The following is a 23,105-nucleotide window of genomic DNA, read 5'->3' on the forward strand; positions in this document are numbered from 1 at the left end:
GGCTGGGGTTATACATTTATTTGTTTTTTTCCTGTAATAACAGTACTAAACCATGGCATAAACAAAGGTTGGCCAACTATGGCACAAGTGCCACAATTTTACATGGGCAGCCACTGTGCATAGTATGTGGCAGATGAGGGAGGGGAGAGGCAGCACAGGAACAGACAGGGCAGGAAGCACAGAGAAGGGAGCAGAAAGCAGAGTAGCAGATCGTGTAGAGGAAAGGGATTGGATGGCAATCGGGGAGAGTGTGGAGCTAACTTGTGGCACACCTGCCAAGATGGTTGATGCTGGTGGTTTCACACTGGTGAAAAACAATCATAGGTTTAGTCATTCTTCGGCTGCAGCAGTAACAATCCCACCAAATCCTGATCCACAGTAGTCAGGAGTTCTTGTTAAACCAACTGCAGGATGGACAAACTATGTTTGTATTATGTGCTTTGTTTGATTTCAATCTGTAAAATTTGCTGGTGTGACTTTTACTTATTATTGGCAACTGGAATTTACACTTATGTTTAAGATTTGCTAATAGTTTATATTAATCAACTTTTGGCAATTGTAATTGTCCCATATTTTAAAATCCATTCAGGTTACTTTTTCATGTCCTCCTCAGACTGTATTAATTTGGAAAGTTTCAACTAAAATAGATAAGTCACTTCTAGGAGAAGCATTAAAGGGAAAATATTCTGCCCATGATACAAAATTATTACCACCATTTTACAAGGAAGCTTTGTCACCTCTGTGCTTTGAAGCAAGGACTTGAAATTTAGCAGATAGTCAGAAATATACTTCTTGCTGTCCTTGTGAAAATCTGCCATGTTATAAACCTCTGAAGAATCCCAGGTTCACACACCCTCAGTAGAAGTTTGGTGGAAGCTGCTTCTATTACTCTCTGAAAAGTCCATTTTGTCACGGCCCATCCCCAAACAGGTCTCACTCTTGATTACACTGCTTCACCCTAGGGAGTGGAGGTTGAGCACGAATTCTTGTGCAATTCTATTGGGCACTGCAGTGGTGGGCAGAGAGACTGTTTTATTCTTCTCATTTAATTATTTGTACCATGTTGTCCTTCCAGTGCCCCAACAGCTAGTGCCCAATAGAATCAGAAGAAAATGAGGCTCAGCCTCATTGGCTCCCATGTTGACAGAATGGAGACTGAAAGGGCTGGGCACACAGGCCTAGTGTCAATGGGGAGTTTGTGAAACATACTGGCACTTTCTAGAGGTCCACCCTCACAGAGGCTAACTAGCCTATTGGTACAACCAGTAATAACATTTCTTCAAGTGGCAAATGTCAGTGCTTTGGTTTTAAAGATACCAATCCTAGTGATGAGTGCTGCTGAGGTCAGTGTCATTCCGCAGGATGTGATTTGTTTGGTTTTTGCTTTCAGTTTGCTTATGTAGCAACAGGAATTTGCACACAAATAAGCTTTATCAAACAACATTCAGGTTGCAAAGTCAAGCACTTAGACATTAGAAAATGCCTGAATTGCAAAGCTGAAGTGACTTGACCAGCTTGCCATCAGAACTCATTGGCAGAGGTAGGGTTATAATTCCATTCTCCCAAACATAATTCATTTAAAATATGAGACCGTTTCTCTCTGGGTGGTTTCCTGCTTCATTCACATTTCAGCTTCCACAACCAGTGGATGTCTGTCCTACAGACAACAGCCTCCTTTATGATACCATTTTGATATATTCCCAATACACTCTCCAGCCACTGCACTGATGGAGATGGGTGGAAAAAATAGAACATGATCATTTCATACAAATTAGTGTCTGCATTATGAACAAGAAGACTAAAGCAAAACTGAATAGACAGCTTTTACTCTGGCATTTCCTAAGTTTTAAATACTTGAGTTTGCAAATTGTATTTTTAAAGTTGTAAGAAATTAAGAGTTTGTATCCAAATAGCAATGCTCCTTTTTAAATTAAAATATGTTAATGTTTTGTTTTTCAAATTATGGTCAGGAGTCTAACTTTGGCAACATCTTTTACAGAAAGAGTGCTTCTCTGGCAGCTGGTGTTCCTAAGCTTGGTTATCACGTCCAGTCTTCTCACAAGTATGTGCCCAGGAGAGCTGTGCTGTATGTACCTGCAGATGATAAAAGAAAGATACAGAAAATCCCATCGCTCAAGGTAGATTGTGCTGTATTGGACTGTGAAGATGGTGTGGCTCTGAACAGAAAGGTAACTAATATATTATTTGTGGAATGCCACATAATCAGTGCTATACAAAACATACTGCACTAGCCCTTGGGTGTTTATATTTCAAAGAGACAAAAGCAACTGGTAAAGTACCATATAACCATTAAAGAGTTTCTTCATGCAGCAATGGTGTATATTTTGAGTGGGTTAGTGGTTACAAACATTGAAAGACTTCTGGCAGGCTTTTGAATCCCCCATTTACCTAGATTGAGTAAGAATTTTAGATAAACAAATGGACCACAGCTTGTTGAAGGTACACAGAACCAGAATACATCCTTGGCCATGGACATCTTGAAGATACTTAGAGGTATTTGGTTTTCTGCAAAATAGGAGCAGGTATCAAATTTAGGCGTGAATAGCTAAAGCACCTTAACACATGTGTAGACGCACCTAGGTGCATTAATGCTGTATATGTCAACTGATTTGGGACTACCTTGAGTCCCAAGTTGGTCCGTCCACTGCATTAATGTGCCTTAGCATGTGCATGTGTAGACACGTACCTAAATTGCCTTAATGCACATTAGGCAAATGTGCATTAAGTTTAGGCATGCGTAAAAACGTGTAGACACACCCTTTGTATAGCAAATGTGTATGTATGGGTTTCTGGGAGTGGGGAGAGCAGATTAGATTATTTCTTGGACATGTAGGAGATTGAATAGCTTTTTCAGATGTTGGCTTTATGGAACAAGTTATGCTATATGTGAAAGAAGAAGGCAGATTTCCTTGCCTGCTTTTCCCATAGTCTCATAGTACATTAAGGCAGAATCCTATTTCTTCAAGTGGATAGCCAAAGTGTAGTTTGACATTGACTCCAAGTTGCTATTGTGTAGGAGCAGGGACAGATTCAGCAGTGGTGTGGCAGTGTGATGGCACCCCCTTTTTACTGCATAGTGCAGCAAGCTCTCCCACCCCTGGCCAATGGGGGAACAATGGGGATTCAGGCAGGGAACAGGCACAGAAAGCAGCCAGATCCAGCACCCCAGGCAGCTGCTCTTCACAGCTGGAACCTCCTGGGCCTGTGGGGAATCCAAGGGGCTGGGCAGTGAGCAGGCACATGAAGGGAGGGTGGAAGGAGCCCCAGGGCTGCTTCTGCCCTGCTCCAGTCAGGACTGCCAAGAGTGGCTTTGGAGGGATGCCAGACTAGGCTGGGGATGATCACAAGTGAGTTCCCCAGTCCAGCACCTGCAGGAGTGGGCAGGGAGTAGGCACATGAATAGGTGACCTGCCCATTGCCACTGCTGCTATCCCTGGCCAAGCCCAGCACCCCATGCAGGTGTCTCCAGTGGCCCCTGTCTGGACCGAGGGCAGGAGTGGCTTTGGGGCTTCCCACACCTTGGGTCAGCTGAGGACAGCAGCAGGTGGGTTCTTTTTTTCCCACTTCCTGCTCTTGCTCCCTGCCTGACCCCGCCCGGGTTTCTCCCACTGGTTCACAGCTCCAGCCATACCTTGCCCGCAACCTCAGCATTGTCTGACCTGTAGCACCAGTTGTATCTGCTGTATCCCCCTTTTCATAGAATCAAGGATTTTCTATATCTTTAATCTGCCTTTGTGTAAGAGCATGCTGTCACCCCATCTGGGCAAGCAAATGGGCAAGGGAAATTAGAGGCTTCTTCTCCAGAGATGCACAGATATCTACCTTTCCTGTAATAAGGTCACTTACATGCTTCTGCACAATGGCCAGGTAGTTCCATTAATCTCCAGCTGTGTTTTGGCTGTCATCTGTGGCCCTGGGCCAGATCCAGACTGTGCATGAGGACTCACACAGTGGCCAGTGCAGCATGAGTCCAGGGGTGGCAGAGGGCCAAGCTCACCCATGATGGCCATGCCCAGAGGGCCCAAAGGGCACCAGATTCTGTGGCAAACCATGCCCCCAACTTCTGTTGCCTGCCAGTAGCCCAGTGGACCAGACTGAGGGTTCTGCAGACCTGAGCTGGCCCACAGGCCATGGTTTGACCCAACTTGCACTAGGTGAAACGGAATTCCTGCCCTAAGAGTTTCTACCTGTGGGAATGTTACACTGAAGATGGGGAAAACAGACTTGAATCTCTTCCAGTGATCTTAAAAACTCTGATAAGGTCTCATTCTTATTGTCCCGAGTTCCTTCTTCCTAACAAGCTTTTCATAATTCTTATAAGAAGTTTAACCCGTGAGGTGTCCCAAGCATGTCAGAAAGAATAACATGCTACCATCTATCATAGTGGCTTTAGCAGTTAATTTAAAATCTAGGTTTTGAAAAGTGAAAATTGTGTTAGTGAGCTTTCCAGTGTGTCCATGCACAGTTTTTGAGCAATACTTGACAACTAGGGAAATGTCATATAAAAGATAGCTGAAAAAAGACATGAATAAAAAGAACCCCTGTAACTACTGTAGTAGCAAACTTGTACTGCTTGGGTCATATTTGGGAGGTTATAAATGTAAGATGACAAATGAGACGCAACTCTGTTCAACTGTTATTTTTAGGTGCACATCAAGTAAAACAATGGCAAAAGCATCTATTTATAGAAGGGAATAATAATGACATAAAGTTTACTATCAGGATGGCAAAGATAGTGAAAACATCTCTAAGCCTGAAGCTCTAGCCACTGAAAGTAATGAAAGTTTTGCCAGGGATGACTTTGGAACCAGAACTTCAACCCATAACAGTTGAAATTGATGGCAAGTTCCATAATAAAAATTTCATAGATTTCATAGACATTAGGGCTGGAAGGGACTTCTCGGGATCATTGGGTCCAGCCCCCTGCCCAAATGATCCCAGAAAGATAGGCCTCCAAGTGTTTCTTAAAGGAATCCAGAGTAGGTGCCTGCACCATCTCTGTGGGGAGTCTATTCCAGGGAACTCGGACAGTAAAGAAGTTTTTCCTGATGTAACACCTTAATCCAGATAATTTATAAACACATTGAAGAGTACAGGTCCAAGAACAGAGCCGTGGGGGACACCACAGATTACAGTGCACCAAGTTGATTCAGTTAATCAACTATTGATGGTCTCTCCATCAACTATTGATGGACTCTCTGGGTCTGTCCCTGGAGCCAGTTCCCCAGCCACCAGACTGTGAAATTGTCTAGGCCTTAATTTCCCAATTTTTCCATGAGGACATCATGGGACACCAGGTCAAAGGCTTTCCTGAAGTCCAAAAATATGATATCCGCCTCTTTTCTCCTTTGTCCAGGTGATGCATCACCTGGTCGTAGAAAGAAATCAAATTTGAGTGGAAACATGATCTTGTAGTAAAACGTACAAAGAAATCAGAGTCTCAGTTTCCCTAGATCTTAATAATTTTGAGGCTTAACTTATTAATGTTTATAAAGCATTCTTAGACCAGAAGAAAGAGGCTATTGTAGTATACACTGTCAATATAGTATTTGGTGCCACATTGAAACTCAAACAGTTGGAACAATCTAAAGAAAATTGAGAAAATGTATCATAGTCTTTGCTTTTCTTGAATTGGCTACCAGAATTTGGTAAATACAAGCAACTGTGTACTGATTATGATATTGTCATACTTAAACCTCTGTGAATTTTTTGCAGCTGCTACAAAAATATTATTGTTCTGCTGATATTAAGTAGCCTAGTTGCAGTAGTTAGGTGCAGCTTACCAAGTATCTTGTACCAAGCTTACATGCATTCACTATGTTTTTACTTGCATGGAGGCCAAACAGAAAGCTTGAACCTCACCATATCAAACTTGCTTTATAAGATATGTAGTGTGTGTTCTTGTCTCAATCCATTTTACTTGTTCATTACAGATAGTGAGAGAGGGGAGCTCTCCAAATTCTGAATTAGCGAACTTCAGAATTTACAGCAAATATAGCAGTTGCTCATATACCTGTAACAGGTGATTAGTACGTTTAATTTAGTTAAATGCAGCATGTTCTTTTTTTCCTAGAAAGGTCTTTTAATGTTTCTTGGAGACCTCAAATTAAGGGGAAGGCATTTTATTTGCCTTTATCAGTATACCATTTTGGAGTCAGCTGGGATGCATTTCTTCCTGCCATCAAGGCAACTAACAGCAGTCACCAGACTGATAGTGGTATCTGATGCTGCCTATTGGTCCTTCCTTCTATACCATCTATTGCTGACTGTTGTTCTGATTGTACCAGAAATAGTTGCAGCAAGAAGTTCATGAGGAGAAAATGTCTCAACATTTAATGAAAGAAGAGAAAGAAAAGGCTGGAAAACAAAGCAAACAATGTGCTGAGTTCAACACTCATTGTGAGAAGACAGAACCTGATCCTCTGGGAGCATGGCACATACTTTATGTGTCTAACATGCCTATCCTCACCTTGATTGGGCCTATTATATTAGCTTCAAAAATTTCTGTATGAAAGAAGCTAATACCTTCTTACCCTCCCATTTCTGAGGAGAAAGTGCCCTAACCATCAGACTAAAAACTAGGATATCCTCCATCACGCCTCTTGAAGCTGAGCCACTAAGGAGAATGGACTGTTAAGTCATGGGGATAAGAAGAAAAGAAAACAAAAGGGGGGCTGACAGTCAGCCCAGTGAGTTGGGCACTTTCTTGGGAAAGAGGGACACTAGATTTGGGGCTTGCTCCCAGTGATTTTTATGCAGTTCATTCAATGATTATTTAATACAGAATTCCAAGACTCCAATCCAGGGACCTTGTTCTTTTATTCTTTTAGGCCTGTACCCCAAAAAGTGTTATGCCTCTGGGCCAGGTCAGCATAGCATGAACTCTGCCAAAGAGCGTACCTTGTTGCTTATGCTATGCTATGCTATGCCAGTATCTCTAGGCCCTTAACAAAAGTTTCAAAGCATTTTAATATAAATTAAATACATTTTGGAATAAAAAGCCTTACAAAATAAGATGTAGATGTATTCCATCCTGAAAATGTTGAAATAGAAGGTTCCATGGTATCAAAAATAATCTTTGAATTGTAGTGGAAGGCTGCTCGATGAAAAGAGCATTTAGCTACGGAAACATTGTACGTGAGTAGTTTTTGGCTTAATAGAAAGAAGAAAATAATGGCTTTTGGCAACATCCATGCCATTGTTTCATCTTTCAGACGGGATGGAATATTATCTTTGGATGAAGCATGTGGGATTATTACTTCAGATGGAGGTAGCCAGTGCAATAAGAAATATAATCAAAGCTTATATATTTTCACTGGCTCAAAAGGTAAAAGGCTATTGTCTGGAATAGCTTACAGGTGTTCTGACACACAAACTGGTCAAGTAGACACCCTACACAAAATGTCTTACCGTAAGATATTTATAGAAGGTTCAGTTTGATTCTAGGAAAGTCTACAGCCTCATTTGTGCCTCCATTTATTGCACTAAATCAAGTCACCGAGTTACTCTTATGACTTGAAGTTCTGGTGCCAGCACCTCAGTTGAAACTAGACCCATCTTTCCCAGGCTGCAGTTTCTTTACCTTCTAGCTGCTGTAGTATTTCCTTCACAACTCCAGGTCCTGCTAAATGACACTTCCTCTTCAGGAATATATAAATTGGTGTTTCATTTAAATCATGAATAATGTGGATTTGGGGTTACTTTTTTAGCCACAAAATTGGGAGTTTAAATCAGAGAAAACCAGGATCCCTGCAGGTGAGTTCCAAAGCCTGAAGAGGAAGTGTCATCTAGCAGGACCTGGAGTTGTGAAGGAATGACTACAGCAACTAGAAGGTAAAGACACTACAGCCTGGGAAAGATGGGTCTAATTTCACTATATATATAGTGTTGTTTCATTTAAATCATGAAAAAGTGGATTTGGGGTTACTTGTTTTTAAACCGAACATTGGGAGGGGGGTTTAAATCAGAGAAATCCAAGATTTCTGCTCATCTATCACAGCCAGTTACAGTCTTTGCCTGACAATATATGTCCTTCAATGTGTTACTGATCTCAATATGTCTTTCCTATCTGGCTAGTATAAAAGTATCCTTTTCTAGGTTCTCTCTGATCCAAGGTCTCTGCTCCCTGAGGGTCTCCTCTCCTCTAACAAAGCACTTCCTCACCTGCTTTCAAAATAAGGTCTGGGCCATGTACATGCTCCCCCAGAAACAGCATAATATTGTTAAATAGAATTTCTTTCCTTCATATCTTTTGTGACAGGTGTAAAAATGCATCCTTATTACTTTACATTTCCTAGTACACTTTCTGCAAAAGAGTAGGTGCAGCCCTTAGTTGCTTTTCTAAATTTTAGCTCATATATTTAGATTCTGCCTGCCCAAATTCAAACAGTTATTTGTTCACTTCCACTCCTAAAACACTTAAAATATAAAGTTGCATTGGTGTTCTTTTCTTATTTCAGAGGTGAAAAAGTAATGTCTATGAGTGCATCTGCATTTGGGGGAAGTGCTGTGTATTCCTTTGACATGAAAAACCCTCTAAAGAAAGATGAAGTTTTTCTGTTCTCCTTGGCTAGGGACAGACATTATACACAAACCAGTTTAAGTGATCTGGTTTAAACCTGTAACAGAACAGTGCACATAAATCAATTTCAAAATGGCCAAAACTAGTTTCAAATAACCCTTGCTGAGTGTAGTATCAGACTTAACTGATTTGGCTCAAAATGGTTTATGCAATGTCTGTCCCAGACCCGGGCTGCAGGGAAGGGACAGAGGGAGGATTAATCCTTCTCCCTGCCCCCTTCCCCTTAACGGGGCCATGCTGGGTAGGTTGTCCCACAGGGTTGGGAGGGGGGCTCTGTTCCATGCTGGGGGGGATGGGACTCTCCCCCCCTCCCTTTTCCCAGGGTGGGGAGGGGGACTCTGTGTGGTGCTGGATGGGAACTCTTCCTCCTCCTCCTCCCCTTCCCTCCTGCTGCCATGGGGCTGGAAAGGGGGGGAGGGCTCCATGCAATGCTGCCTAGCCTCAGAGTGGGGATGGGGAAGGGGAGGCTCTGTTCCATGCCAGGGGAACTCTTCCCCCTTCCCCTCCCCCAGAGGGGCAGCAGGACTGCGGAGCTCATCTGGGCAGGGTGTGGATGTGGGTGTGAGCTTGGGAGGTGTAGGGACCCCCCACGTACTCCCTCAAGGCATGCAGCCCCATCTACCTGGCAGCAGCAGCAGGCAGGGAGGTCAGGGTGTTCATGTGCGGCTCCGGCCAATACTGTGCCGGGGGAGGGAGCGGAGTCTGTCCTATCACTAGGGCTCTGCTCCCCATGCCTGAAGGCCTGTACAGGAGCCTGCTGCCTCCCCTGCTCCCTGCTGTAAAAGTCTCCGCACCCCGCCAGGAGTGGAAGGAGCCCCACCCCCTGCTTCCCCACAGAGTCCAATGTGGGGCTTCCCCTCTGCGAGTGAGGAGCTGCAGGCGTGTGACACAGAGCCCTGGGGATAGAAGCGGCCGGGCAGGCCGTATGGGGCTGTGCTCCTCGCTCCCAGCACAGCGCTGGCTGCCTTTATTCCAGGGGCTCCTCTCCGCGCATCTGCAGCTCCACACTCGCAGAGGGGAAACCCTCACAGGACTCCACATGGAAGCAGGGGCTCCCTCCACTCCTGACAGAGTGTAGGGACCTGCACAGCAGGGAGCGGGGGAGGCAGCAGGCTCCAGTGCGGGGCTCTTCCCCTACTGCAAGTGCTCCTGCACAGCTCTGGCTGGAGCCATGCCTATGCTGGGCATGAGTGCCCTTACTTTGCTGCCTGTTGCTGCTGCCAGGCAGCAGGGGTTGCATGTCATGGAGAGTGTGTGTGGGGGTCCCTATACCCCCCCATCCTCACACCCACACCCTGCCCAGCTGAGCTCTGTGCTCTCAGTGCCCCTTTTGTGGGGGGAGGAAGAGGGGGAAGAGTTCCCCCCCAGCATGGAACAGAGCCTCTCCTGCCATGGTGAGGGAAGTGCTGGGGGAAGAGTTCCCCTCTGGGGCTGGGCAGCATCCCATAGAGCCCCCCCTCCCCACCTCACAGCAATGGGGGAGAACCAGGGGGAAGAGTCCCCCTCTGGGGCTAGGTAGCCTCATGGAGCCCCCCCCACCTCCCCTTCCCACGGCGGTGGGGAAGAGGGAGGAGGGGGAAGAGTTCCCCTCTGGGACCGGGCAGTCCTGTGTGCTGGGATTGCTCCCAGCTGTCAGGGAGCCTCACCTGCCAGGGCATGGCCATGCCCCCTGCCCCCACCCCTGCTCAGCTTTCCTGTGGAAGGGAGGGCTGCTCTAGCACCTCTGGGCTTCTGGCTTGAGCTACTGCAGGTATGTGCCTGCATTTCCTGAATAGAAAAGGAATGTCTATCCCCTTGGAAACTGATTCACTCTTTGCTAGTTAGATTAACCTGAAAAGATTGAATCAATTCAGGCTTGGGCTTTGTGAATGTCTCTCCCTAGCCCCTGGCTGTAATCAAGGAGATCTCCTTTAACCAATAACGATTGCTGGCATTCAGTGCTGCATTGTGAAATTAGCTGAGGGTGTTTATACACATGCTTTGGAGCGTCTCATATATCAGCATCCCCACACTTCAAAATGGCAGCAGTGGCATTTTATCTAAACTTTATTGAATGAGCTATAGGTAAACCACCTCTGCTGCCATTTTGAAGTGCAGGAACGCTGATACACAAGACACAGGAGGCTGCTGGAGCATGGTAATTGCCACGCTCCAGCAGAATTGATGTGCTGGAATTACAGCACATCAGAGCAGTCTCCCTACTCATGAATAAGCACCCCAAGAGCCTTGTTATATGTTACACTCTGAACTGCATAAATGTTGATCGGTGTCAGTGCTAGCTTGAGTTTGGTGCAGTCACAGAAGACTGAAAGGTAAGAATCCCCCCCTCCCATTCTGGGCTTCCCCCCTACCCCTGGGCCTCCCCCCGTCTCTCAAGCATCCCCTCCTTCCCCCAGGCCCTCCCCTCCCCCTGCCCAGAGAGAAGCAACAGTGACAGCAGCTGGGGAGGCAGGTTAACTGTTCCCTGCCTGCTCCCCCAGTACAGACATTGTGGGCAGCCACAAATAAGTGAGGAGTGGGAGGGGGATCAACAGTGAGCAGAAATCTGAGGTGCTTGCTGGGGAGGGAGGGCCAGTGGGCCCGTGTGGGCAGCTTAGAGCAGGGGTGGGCAAAATACATTCTATCCCACCTGAGGGGCCCCTAAAAATTTAGAAAATTAATATTTACCTGCCCTTAGTTCCTGTCAAAAATGACAGGAACCAAGGGCAGTAGGACCCAAGGGAAGCCTGGTGGGCTCCCACAACAGCAGAGCCTGCCCAGCCCTGCCCCATGGCTGCCCCATGCTGGAACTGCAGGTAAGGGGGAAGAGGGGGAAGGGAAGGCCAGGGGAGGACCCCGGGCAGGGAAGGAGTCTGGGGAAAAGCTGAGTGCGGGGGAGGGGGGGAAGCAGCCCTTCACCTGTCCAATGCCTGGTGCCCCGTGCTGCAGCAGCTTGCAGCCTGCTTGGGGCTGCCTGTGCCTGCTCCAGACAGCCCTGTGTGGGCTGCAGGTGGCTGCAGTGTGGGGTACCGGGCACAAGGCAGGCAAGGGGCCACTTCTCCTCCTGCACTTAGCACCAGCTTCTAACCCGCCCCCACTGCCAGCCTGGGCCCTGCGCAAGCTCCAGGCTTGCCCATTGGGGCTGCGCATGGCGGCAGCAGCTGTGGCCACTCCACTTGCCACACTGGAAAGTGTTTGCCAGTGCCACCTGTGGGCTGTCCAGTGTGCACTCTGGGCGGGCAGCAGCAGCCAACACTACCTGGTGTGGCAAGCAGAGGGGCCACAGCTGCTGCTGCTGTGCTCAGCCCTAACGGGTGAGCCCAGAGCTGGCTCAGGGCCCAGGCTGGCAGCAGGGTTAGGTTACAAGCTGGTGCTAAGTGCAGGGAAAAGCAACCCCTTGCTCACCCCATGGCTGGCTTCCCATGCTGCAGCTGCTCACAGTCCATGTGGAGCTGCCTATGCATGCTGCAGACAGCCCCGCATGGGCTGTGAGCAGCTCCAGCAGGGAGTGCTGGGCATGGGGCGGGCAAGGGGCCGCTTTTCCTGCGCTCAGCACCAGCTTCTTCCCCGCTGGCGAGCAGGAGGTCAGGGCTGTGCTCTGCCCCCCACCTGTACCTCAGGGCTGCAGGGCACTGGGAGTGAGTGGGCGGGGAGCCAGCGGGAGTACAGGGCCCACACCGGTGTCCTGGGGCCAGTGCTGGCGGGGCCCAGAGGAGGGTGGCGGGAGCCCAGGGTCCCAGCCGGCAGGGGCTCTATGGAGCCAGGCCAGCTCCCCCCTCTCCTTGCTGGTGCAGCCCAGCCCAGCTCCAAAAACCCCTGCCAGCCTGCGCCCCGCTTTTGGCCCCACCAGTGCTGGCCCTGTGACATTGGTCCCAAGGCATTGGGACATTGGTCCCAAGATGGTGACCAGGGGGTGGGGCACCTGTCAAGGGGTGGGGCACCTGTCCAGGGGTGGCACTACCCATGTGGCCCTTGACAGCCTGCCAAAACTGGGTAAGTGGCCTTCCACCCAAAATAATTGCCCCCACCCCAGCCTAGAGTGTAGTATAGTGTAACATGAGCTGAGTAACACAAGTCAGAGATAAACCTGCCCTCATGGGTGACTGGTGCCTCCCGATTCTGAGGGGATACCAGATCGCTGATGGAGGGGGTGGGGGTCCCCCCAGTGGCCAATCACCAAGCCAGCGGTAAAACTGGAAGTCCACAGGTGCATCTCAAGTAGAGCCAAGGAGGTGATCCTCTCCCTCTACGCGACACTGGTCAGGCCGCAGCTGGAGTATTGTGTCCAGTTCTGTGCGCCCCATTTCAAGAGGGATGTGGACAACATGGAGAGGGTCCAGAGGAGGGCCACCCGCATGATCCGGGGACAACAGGGCAGACCCTACAGTGAGAGACTGCGGGACCTGAACCTATTCAGCCTCCACAAGAGAAGGCTGAGGGGGGACCTGGTGACCGTCTATAAACTCACTAGGGGGGACCAGAAGGGTTTGGGGGAGACGCTGTTTCCCCTAGCGCCCGCTGGCATAACAAGGAGTAATGGGCACAAGTTGATGGAGAGGAGGTATAGATTGGACATCCGCAAAAACTACTTCACAGTTAGGGCGGCTAGGAGCTGGAACCAACTTCCAAGGGAAGTGGTGCTGGCCCCTACCCTGGGGGTCTTTAAGAAGAGGCTGGATGCCTACCTGGCTGGACTCATTTGAGTCCCGTTTTTGTTTTGGGGTTTTGTTGTTCTCCCGCCCTGGTGGGGGGTCGGGCTAGAAGATCTACTAGGTCCCTTCCGACCCTAAATCTATGAAACTATGAAACTTCCACTGGCACTTACGGTTTTGCGGTTGGCACTTCCAGGGGCTACACAGCCAATCTCAGGGGGTTCATGTGCACCCCCTACACATCGCCAATGCCTGCCCTTGAGCAGTATAATTTTGAGTTGCCTAATAAGTAAAACTAGTTTCAGGTGTTAATATGCAGATGGTTCAGGTATGAAGAGCTGCAGGAGCAACCAAAAATTTCAAGGCCCTGAAGCTCACTGAAGAGCTCCCTAAAGCTCATTCAGATAGAGCTTAAGCATCTCAGTTCCTGTCTTAATGTGGGTAAGGATTAAATTACTTCACCCCAAACTACAGAGTGCATTTACTCCCCCAGATTGCACTTGGGAAGCATAGGTTGGTAAAGGCAAATCCATAGACTTGCTGTTTCCTTATTCCTACCCAAGTCCTTGCTTATACTGAGGAGTAGCAAGCATGGAGTCACTTCTGTTCTCTCTGCTATCACCACAGTATTTGTCACCATAGCAGTAGTCAGAGGAAGTCCTATACAGTCACTCTATCCTCAACATGGACACTTAGGCCCTAAATAAATAAATATTATATGTATGTATGTGTGTGTACTCCTAAAGAACTCTTTGATTTTTTTCAAGGTTGGGAACTAAATTTGCAATGAACTACAGGTGGATACTTGTGTGTGTGTGTGTGTGTGTGTAATATAGATATATAATGTACTATACTATAATTTTGTAGTATCCACCTTTAGTTCATTGTTATTCTGGGACCTTGAAAAAATAAATTAATTCTTTAGGAATGTCTTTTTAAAAAAAGGAAAGAATTAGGCCCAAATATTTTTTAGACTGTTCCTTTATAAGTAACACATAGGTAAAAGACAACTCCAGGTTCTTTACAGTTAAGAGCAGATCATCTGCATACATGCTGATTTTTATAGTAATTTCATCCCATGAGCATGCCTTCTATATTGCGCTCATCATCTGATCGTGGGGTTGGAACAAACAGCACAATGAAAAGAGAGCAGCCATGCCTTGCAATTTCTTCCTAATCTGAAGCCATCTGACCTATTTATTCCTTATTACTGATGAAAAGGGGCTTTTGCATATTGAATAATACATTAACTAAATTTGGGGTAGGAGATAAATATATAAAATGGGTCAATGTACTAGGTAAAAAAATATTAGACTACCTTATTGAAGGCTTTTGCAACATCAGTAGAAAAAGCTGAGTGGGTTTCCACAAATCTTTGGCTACTTCAGTTAAAATCAACAGTTTTCCTATGTCGTGGTGATGTTAATCTGCTTTGAATAAAGCCAACGTGATCAGGATTTAGCCGTGCAGAAGGTATTTCTCTAGGCTCATAGTGAGAGTTTTAGCTAGTATTTTACAGTTACAATTATGAGACACATTGATAACTAGGTTGTTTTATCAGGTCCTTGCTTTATTTATAATAAGCTAGCACTGTAGCTAATTGTATTCCTCCTACAGGGGGAAAGCGTGCTGATGAGTATGTAAAGAATGATTAAATGTACACAAGCGCATAGTGGGGTGACTTCTCTTCAAAAGATGCACAATATTAGAATAGGACTGCTGCCTTCCTGGTGTCTTGCCATTATTAAAAGATTTAGTAGTTTGGGAAATTTCTTCAATAGGAATTGAGGAGTCCAAGAGTCTCTGTGGTTTAGTGTAGGGAGCCTGAACTGTACAGAGAAACTCTGCAAGGTTTTTTTTGATCCTTGAAGAGTTCTGATGGATATACATTTTCATAAAAGTTAAAAAGTATTTTAATTCCCTTATTAATCCCTCCATGGTTCTGGACAATCTGCCACTCCTGAGTGGTAATGGTGACAATAAAAGTTTTTTGTTCCTATTGTTTTACTCTCTAAGCCAATCATCTTTCTCATATAAGGATTTAAGGTACCTCAAGTAAGGTCAGAATATTCAGCAATTTTCTTCTTAATGAGCTCAACAAAGCCTGTATCTTTTAGTGCAGACACTTTGAATTGCCAGTTATTTCTTTTCCTGCGATTCATATGTATCCAATTAAGTTTGACTTGGGCATGATCTGATGTAACTGACTCCTGACAGAATTGTGTCAGGTAATTTAGGGAAATATGTCTTGGCTCTATATTAACAAAAAAAACCATGCAGGAACATATTAACAGACAGGGGAGAAGTTTTTTAAATGTGTTAATTTTTGCATGGCATTTTAAGCATTCAAAATGCTGTTAAATCCCTTGTGATGCCAGAATCATTACCATATTAAAGAAAGGAGATCAGATTCCAGCAATTACGGTGCTGTATTTTACACTCTTGTCCATAGCTGGGAAGATCCTTTCCTGCATTCTCCTCAGTAGACTCATGTTCCTCACTGAGGAGATTCTACCCAAGTCCAGATGTGGTTTTAGAGTACTCAGAGGTATAATAGATATGATCAATGTTGCCAAACAGCTGCAGAAGTGCCTCAAGCAACACTGAGATCTTTACGTAGCCTTCATTGAGTTGACTAAAGCCTTTGATTCAATCAACGGAGGCCCTATGGAAAATCCTTCCAAGATTTGGCTTCCTGCCAGCATCCAGTATTACATGGATAGGAATCTCTTTAACATCAACTGCTTACATTCCAAATCCAAGATAACCAAGACCTCCATTACCAATCTTCAATACGCTAATGAGTGTGTCATGTGTGCTCACTCAATTAAAGAGTGCCAAGTCACTCTTGATTGCTTCTGGGAAGCGTATGAAATGTTTGAGTTCACTATCAATCTCATGAAAACCAAGATCCTTTACCAGCACCCCCCAAATCAACCAGCTGCTCTTCCATGAAATAGAAGTAGGAGGCAATCCTTGGAGGATGTTGAACATTTCCCCTGCTGGGTAGCCACCTTTCCTAAAAAGTAAATATAGACAATCGTAGAAAATCTCCCCTCAGTCTTCTCTTCTCTAGACTAAATAAGCCCAGTTCCCACAGCCTCTCCTTATAAGTTATGTGCTCCAGCCCCCTCACCATTTTTATTGCCCTCCACTGGACTTTCTCCAATTTGTCCACATCCTTTCTGTAGTGGGGGGCCCAAAACTGAACACAGTACTCCAGATGTCGCCTCACCAGTGCTGAATAGAAGGGAATAATCACTTCCCTTGACCTACTGGCAACACACCTACCAATGCAGCCCAGTATGTCGTTAGCCTTCTTTGCAACAAGAGCACACTGCTGTCTCATATTCATCTTATTGTCCACTGTAATCCCAAGGTCCTTTTCTGCAGAGCTGCAGCCCAGCCAGTCAGCCCCCAGCCTGTACTGGTGCATGGGATTGTTCTATCCTAAGTGTAGGACTTTGTAGTTTTATTGAACCTCATGAGATTCCTTTTGGCCCAATCCTCCAATTTGTCTAGATCACCCTGAAACCTAGCCCTACACTCCAGTGTATCTACTGCTCCCCATCAGCTTGGTGTCATCTGCAAACTGGGTGAGGGTGCACTCTATGCCATCTTCCTGGTTGTTGGTGAAGACTCTGAAAACTGGCCCCAGGATCAACCCCTGGGACACTCGACTTGCTACCGGCTGCCAGCTAGACATTGACCCATTGATTACTACTCTCTGAGCTCAATGCTTCAGCCAGTTTTCTATTCACCTTACAGTCCATTCATCCAGCCCATACTTCCTTAGCTTCGCTGCAAGAATGCTGTGGGAGACCATATCAAAAGCCTTGCTAAAATCAAGGTATACCACATCTACCTGTCTTCCCACATCCACAGAGCCAGTCACCTCATCATAGGCAATCAGCTTGGTCAGGCATGACTTGCCCCTGAGGAATCCATGCTGACTGTTCCTAATCACCTTTTTCTCCTCCTTGTACTTAGAAATAGATTTCTTGAGGATCTTCTCCATGATTTTTCCAGGGACTGAGGTGAGGCTGACTGGTCTGTAGTTCACTGGATCTTCCTTTCCCCCTTTTTTTAAATATTTGCACTATGTTTGCCCTTTTCCAGTCATCTGGGCCCACTCCTGACCGCCATGAATTTTCAAAGATGATGGCCAGTGCATCCCATCTGGTCCCTTGGATAAAATCTGCCAGTGGTACCTTTGGATATCTCTGAAATCGTGTCTTTAGTGATTATGACATCAAGACCCAAGTCAAACTTCTCACTTACCAGGATGTTGCCACCCCTATGCTGTTGTATGGATGTGAAACTTGGACAGCATAATGGAACATGTGCAATCTTTGGAACATTATTGTAAGTGATGTTTCTGGAAAATCCTCCTTATCAATTGAAAGGACAAAAGAACATCAGTGTTCTGGCTCAAGCAAACACTGAACAGCATCGAAGCCATGTTTATATGACACTAGCCCCATTGGACAGGACATGTCACAAGGATGCCTGACAACTGGCTCCCAAACTAGGTCCTGGACTCCCTGGTCACCACTTTAGAGGTGGGCAAAAGAAGGGATTCAAAGACACCTTGAAAGCCAATCTTAAGAATTGCAATATTAACATCAATACCTTGGAAATTCAAGCATTGAATCTTCCCCAATGGTGCTGTGATATAGGACATGGCATCAATCACTTTGAGCAAACTTGCCTTGCTATGGGGGTGGATAGACAAGAGGGACAAAGGGAAAGAGCTGTGACCCAACATCACCAAAATCTGCTCCTTCCTCCTGGAACTATTTGCCACATCTTCAGTTGAATATGTGGATCTTGGATAGATTTCCTCAATCATCTGCAAAATCACCGATGACTCCTGTATTTCCTGGAAGACTCATCCTCAGATCAAGGGATTGCTGTTAATGCGTGTGGGGGTGGTGTATATATGGCAATAATATCCAGAAGCCCCAGTCACAAACCAGGACTCTACTGTAATAGATGCTATGCAAACACTGAATAAAAATGAACTATGCCCCAAGGAGTTAAGTATCTACCCTCCCCACTGTTCCCCTGTGCATGGAGGGAGTATTGGCAGCAGAGAGAGGTATGTATGATGTAACAGAGTTAGAACTAGAGTCAAGACAGGGTTCGATCAGATAGCGTGAAAACAGTGGGATAAATCATTGAAGCTGGTGAAACTAGCTGGCTGGCTGTTTTAGCCCCTGCTGGTCCAAGGATTGGGGACAATAGAAAAGTGACTTAGATTTACTTTCTCCTGTGGCCCCCCCCCCATTTGACTAAATTGAAGATTAAGTCTACAGAGTATATGCACTAGGGCTGTGCGAAGCTTTGGTAGCCGATTCGATTCGGAGGAGGTTTGGTTCAATTTGGCGGCTGAATCTCCGAATCCGAATTGAATCGGGAGACCCATTAAAAGGTCTGAATCGAATCGGAAACCTCTGAATTGATTCGGAAGGCTTGCAGGAAGGCCTCATGCCCGCACAAGGGGCTACCGTCCCTGCTGTTTTCATCCTGCTCTGCCTTAACACACACAAGTGACATGAGTTTTGCTTTCAACAGTTTGAGGTACACTTTCACAGAAACCCCTGCGCCTATCTCCTTGACACTTATCAGGGTTCATGCCCTTAGAAGGGGCTACCATCCTTGCTGTTTTCATCCAAATCTGTAAAAAAATGACAGAGTTAAAGGTATTTTAGTGATTCCCTATTATAGTCTATGGATGAATCTCCAAATCGATGCTGAATCTCTGAATCTGAATTGGATTAATAAAATCAGGACAGTGATTCAAATCACTGAATTGAATCACTGTCCCTCCAAATCAGCTGAATCCAAATCCAAAGCGAATACTTGCTGCCTCACACAGGCCTAATATGCACTGGATCCAGATGTTTAAATATGGAATCATAAAGAAGTTCCATTAAATAGACATAAAATGATGCAAGTAGCATTACATACAGCAAGAAAATATAAATGTATATGTGCAATAGGGCTTTGGGTGAGAGACCTGAGGTTTCGATGCAAGTATGAATTTAAATGACTGAAAAGATGAAACAATACTGTTTCATGCTGGAAATATGGAGACCTATGGGTGAATAGTCATTGTGGCTTTGGGTTCCTTGACCTCTGTGGTTATGGACAGAGGAAGGCAGGATTGCAGTATTTATAAGGATGCAATGTAAACTGGGAACAGGATGTTTATTTTCTGTTCCGTTATTGGTAATCTTTCACCTGTTGCTTGTCCCAAGGTTTGAGTTGTCAGGAGACATTCAGTTCAGGTTGATTAACCTTCAGTTGGTGGGAAGCTATCTGTTGTTTAATAAAAGATGAAGACCATCTTCCTGCTCCAGTCAACTCATGATTTCCTGGTTGCTCTGATAATCTTGGGCCTAAAACATGTAGTTTTGGGATCACTTCATACAGCTAGATGCACGTTAAATCTAGATTTTAGACTGGAATTAGAGGTTAGGTGATTGGATCTTAACAACTAGCCCACCTCCTGCACTTCAAGGTTGCGGGTTTCCTTCTGGGGTCCAGGACCTATTTTTGATAGTCTGCCTTCAGAGGTTCCAGAGCTGTAATGAAGAATCTTGTTTCACTAACCAGATCATTCAGTGCTTTAATAGGACACTGTCATACTGGCTTTGCCCTCCACCACTGATGAGATTTCCCTTAAATGGCCTCTTCACCAGCTTTGTTTTTACAAGGCGCCCTGATTCATGAATGAAAGGAGAGCAAAGATAACTAGATTGGGGTTGTGGAGCAAAAGGATTGTTTTAACACTCTTGTCCTCCTGCACTGAAACAAAGAAAAACATATTTTCTTCCACAGAAGCATTTGCAAACTCTCAGAGAGCAGATCTGTTTCTGATGGTATACAGCCTAGTTAAATCCAGACTGTCTCAGCTCCATATCTAATCTGAATCTCCCCTTTTGTGAGGAAATCACTTCAGCTAAATCAAGACAGCCAAAAAGCCTGAAGCTGAATCTGTCCAGTCTTTGCAAGTTAGTCTAAAATGCAGAGATTAAACTGAAAAACAAGTGAACAGACATTCATTTTTGATTTAGGAAATGCAGCCACGTGCTTGCAGTGGGTCAGGCCAGAAGCTGGGGGGGTGCTAGAGCACACCTCCCAGCCTGCCAGCCACTACCAAAAAAAGGCACTGAAGCTCCAAGGCTTTTCTCCACTCCCCGCTTGAGCAGAGGGACTGTGGCCAGGTTTATCTCTGACCAGTTTCAGCCATTTTGAAACTGGTTTATGTGCACTGAACTTCTGTTTGTTACGGGTTTAAACCAGTTTTTGATCACTTAAGCCGGTTTATGTGTAACTTCTTCCCCTAGCCATTGTTTAGCAGACAAAATGGATGGATTCGGTTGTGGGTTATCTGCTTTCTGTGGTGTCAGAGCAAGATTGGGCTGAAGGCTGGAAGGGAGAGCAGGAGAAGAGGGCCATTGTCTTTGCTAGAGATCCAGTCAGTGATGTTCAGTGAAGTGCTGAAAGAACTTTGCCTCCAACTTGTGGTTTTGGCTGTATGCCCTTCTAGATGGTGCAGTGCAGTGGGGAAGGACTAGTTCCCTTGCTTGTGAAATTCTCAGAGTCTTAGAGAGAAGCAGACTGTGTATTGTTTTGAATGAAACATTAGTGCAACTTCCATTAAATACCAACTTCCATTACATTAATCTGGTGTAGAATGTAGTACCTCATGTTAAGAGGATCTGGGAATATCTCTAACACCCATTCTAGGATATGTGTGGGCTCCCCAGTCCTCACCAGGCTGACTTCAAGTTGTTAGTTAGGACTATAAAGTTCTAAATCGTGTGTACCTGGCTGCCTCTCTCCTGTGCTGTACTGCAACAGCTGTGGTCAGCAGAAGCATTCAACCCAGACCCCTCTCACTATAACAGAGGCAAGATCTTAGAAATATGCTGGGAGGGCATTCATTGCAATAGCTCTGAGATTCTGGAAGGTATTCCTCAGTCTGAAATTACCTGAATTTGATTAACTTCCGGACACCCTAGATTTTGTATGTTCTGTAGGGTTTATGGAAAGGGGTGAGGGGTGTGCTTGTAGAATGATGGAAAGGAAAGGAGCATGTCTCTAGGCAATCTGGTAGAGAATCTGTTTGATTATTTTAATGTTTCTGCAGTGTTTTTGTACCATTAATTACATGCTAAGGGGCATAGAGCCTGGTTTAACATCTTTTATTACCTTGGCCACAGTAAATAAAAAGGTACAAATGTTTGTTTTCCAAGAAACTATATTAGCTATTAATTAATCATAGGCATATAAGATGTGTACAAATCTGTTCTCTGTTGTTATTAAGAAGTATGTAGTTTTAGCTAACTAATTAACATTTACACAGTGCTTTCAAAATGTAGATTGAACTAAGATTGAACTTTAAATTAAGATTTCTGGGGGATGGAGAAACACTGACTGGAGCATGCCCAGGGACCGGTACATAAGAAAGCCCAAAAGCTGGGGACAGTAGGAGAGCCACTCTTGCAAGAGCTGAGGGAATTGTTTTCCCTCAGTGTGACAGAAAATTGAGGGTCTCAGTTGGAGGACTCGGATGCCTGTACACTAATGCCAGGAGCATGGGGAACAAGTAAGAGGAGCTAGACCTCCTACTCTCCAGTGGGCACTACTATCTAGTAGGGATCACGGAGACCTGGTGGGACTTGTCACATGATTGGAACGTAGCTATAGAGGGCTACACCCTGCACAGAAGGGACCAAGTAGGGAAGAAAGGTGGAGATGGAGCTCTCTATATGAGGGAGCAGTACACCTCCTTGGAGGCTGATGTCATCTCCAGAGAAGAACGGTTCAAAACACTCTGGGTCAAACTACAGGGGGACATGGTGAGAGAAACCTAACTGTAGGTGTATACTACAGACCACCAAACCAAAGGGAGGAGCTCGATCTGGAGTTCTCTTAAGAACTGGCAGAGGCTGCATGTGCATGGGACATAGTCGTTGTGAGTGACTTCAATTATCCAAACATCTCTTGGGAGGAACACTTGGCTAAGTTGGATTGCTCATGTTGCTTCCTGACCTGTATCAAAGAGCTCTGTCTGACTCAGGAAGTGCACAGGCCAACCAGAGTTAATGCCTTCGTAGACATGGTCGTGGCCAAAGGAGACGTTCAAAGGAGATGATACACAGGGTAGCCTGGGTGACAGCAAACACAAAACCATCACATTCACTGTCTGTCACAAGGCAGGCAAATCAGCTAGCAGGGTTGAAATTTTGGACTTCAAAAAAGTGAATTTCAACAGGCTCAGGGCAATAGTAGGGGAAGTGCTGCAGGACCAGGGACCAAAGGCGAAAGTAGTGCATGAAGAGTGGTCGTTCCTCAAGGACACAATCCTCAACGCACAAAAGAAGTCCATTCCCGTACAGAAGAAAGGTAGTAGAAGGGCTGGTAAACCTTCTTGGCTTAATAGGGATATCATGGTCCTCTTGAAAAAGAAGAAAGAGGCATACAAACAATGGAAGCTTGGGACAGTCCCCAAGGAGGCCTATACAACAATGGCCCGCACTTGTAAGGAGCAGGTTAGAAAGGCTAAGGCAGCGACTGAATTTAAACTAGTAACAGAAATCAAGGACAGTAAGAAGTCATTATTTAGGTATGTAGGAAACAGAAGGAAAACAAATGAAAGTGTGAGGCCATTGCTTAACAACTCAGGACACCTGGTTACTGATACTCAGGAGAAAACTGAACTCCTAAATGACTGCTTTGCTTCAGTACTTCACCTGACTAAGGGGAAAATCATACTATATAAGGTTCGGAATGGGCATGGTGGGCATGACCACCTTCCTACTGTTGACGTTGAGCTGGTGCACGATCAGTTAGAAAAG

General features: G+C 45.6%; 1 protein-coding gene across 1 annotated transcript in view; it reads left to right on the forward strand.

Annotated features, from left to right (window-relative positions):
* Nucleotides 1-280: 280 nt before the first annotated feature.
* The window catches only part of CLYBL (citrate lyase beta like), a 174,519-nt gene continuing 151,694 nt past the window's right edge, over nt 281-23,105 (forward strand). Inside the window, exons 1-2 of the mRNA XM_019523832.1 lie at nt 281-349; nt 1,971-2,189. Coding sequence (XP_019379377.1) covers nt 281-349; nt 1,971-2,189 — 288 coding nt within the window. The remainder of the gene's footprint in view (nt 350-1,970; nt 2,190-23,105) is intronic.

This window comes from Gavialis gangeticus, unplaced genomic scaffold (assembly GCF_001723915.1).
Source record: "Gavialis gangeticus isolate Ggan-Ray unplaced genomic scaffold, GavGan_comp1, whole genome shotgun sequence".
NCBI classification, from domain to species: Eukaryota; Metazoa; Chordata; order Crocodylia; family Gavialidae; genus Gavialis; species Gavialis gangeticus.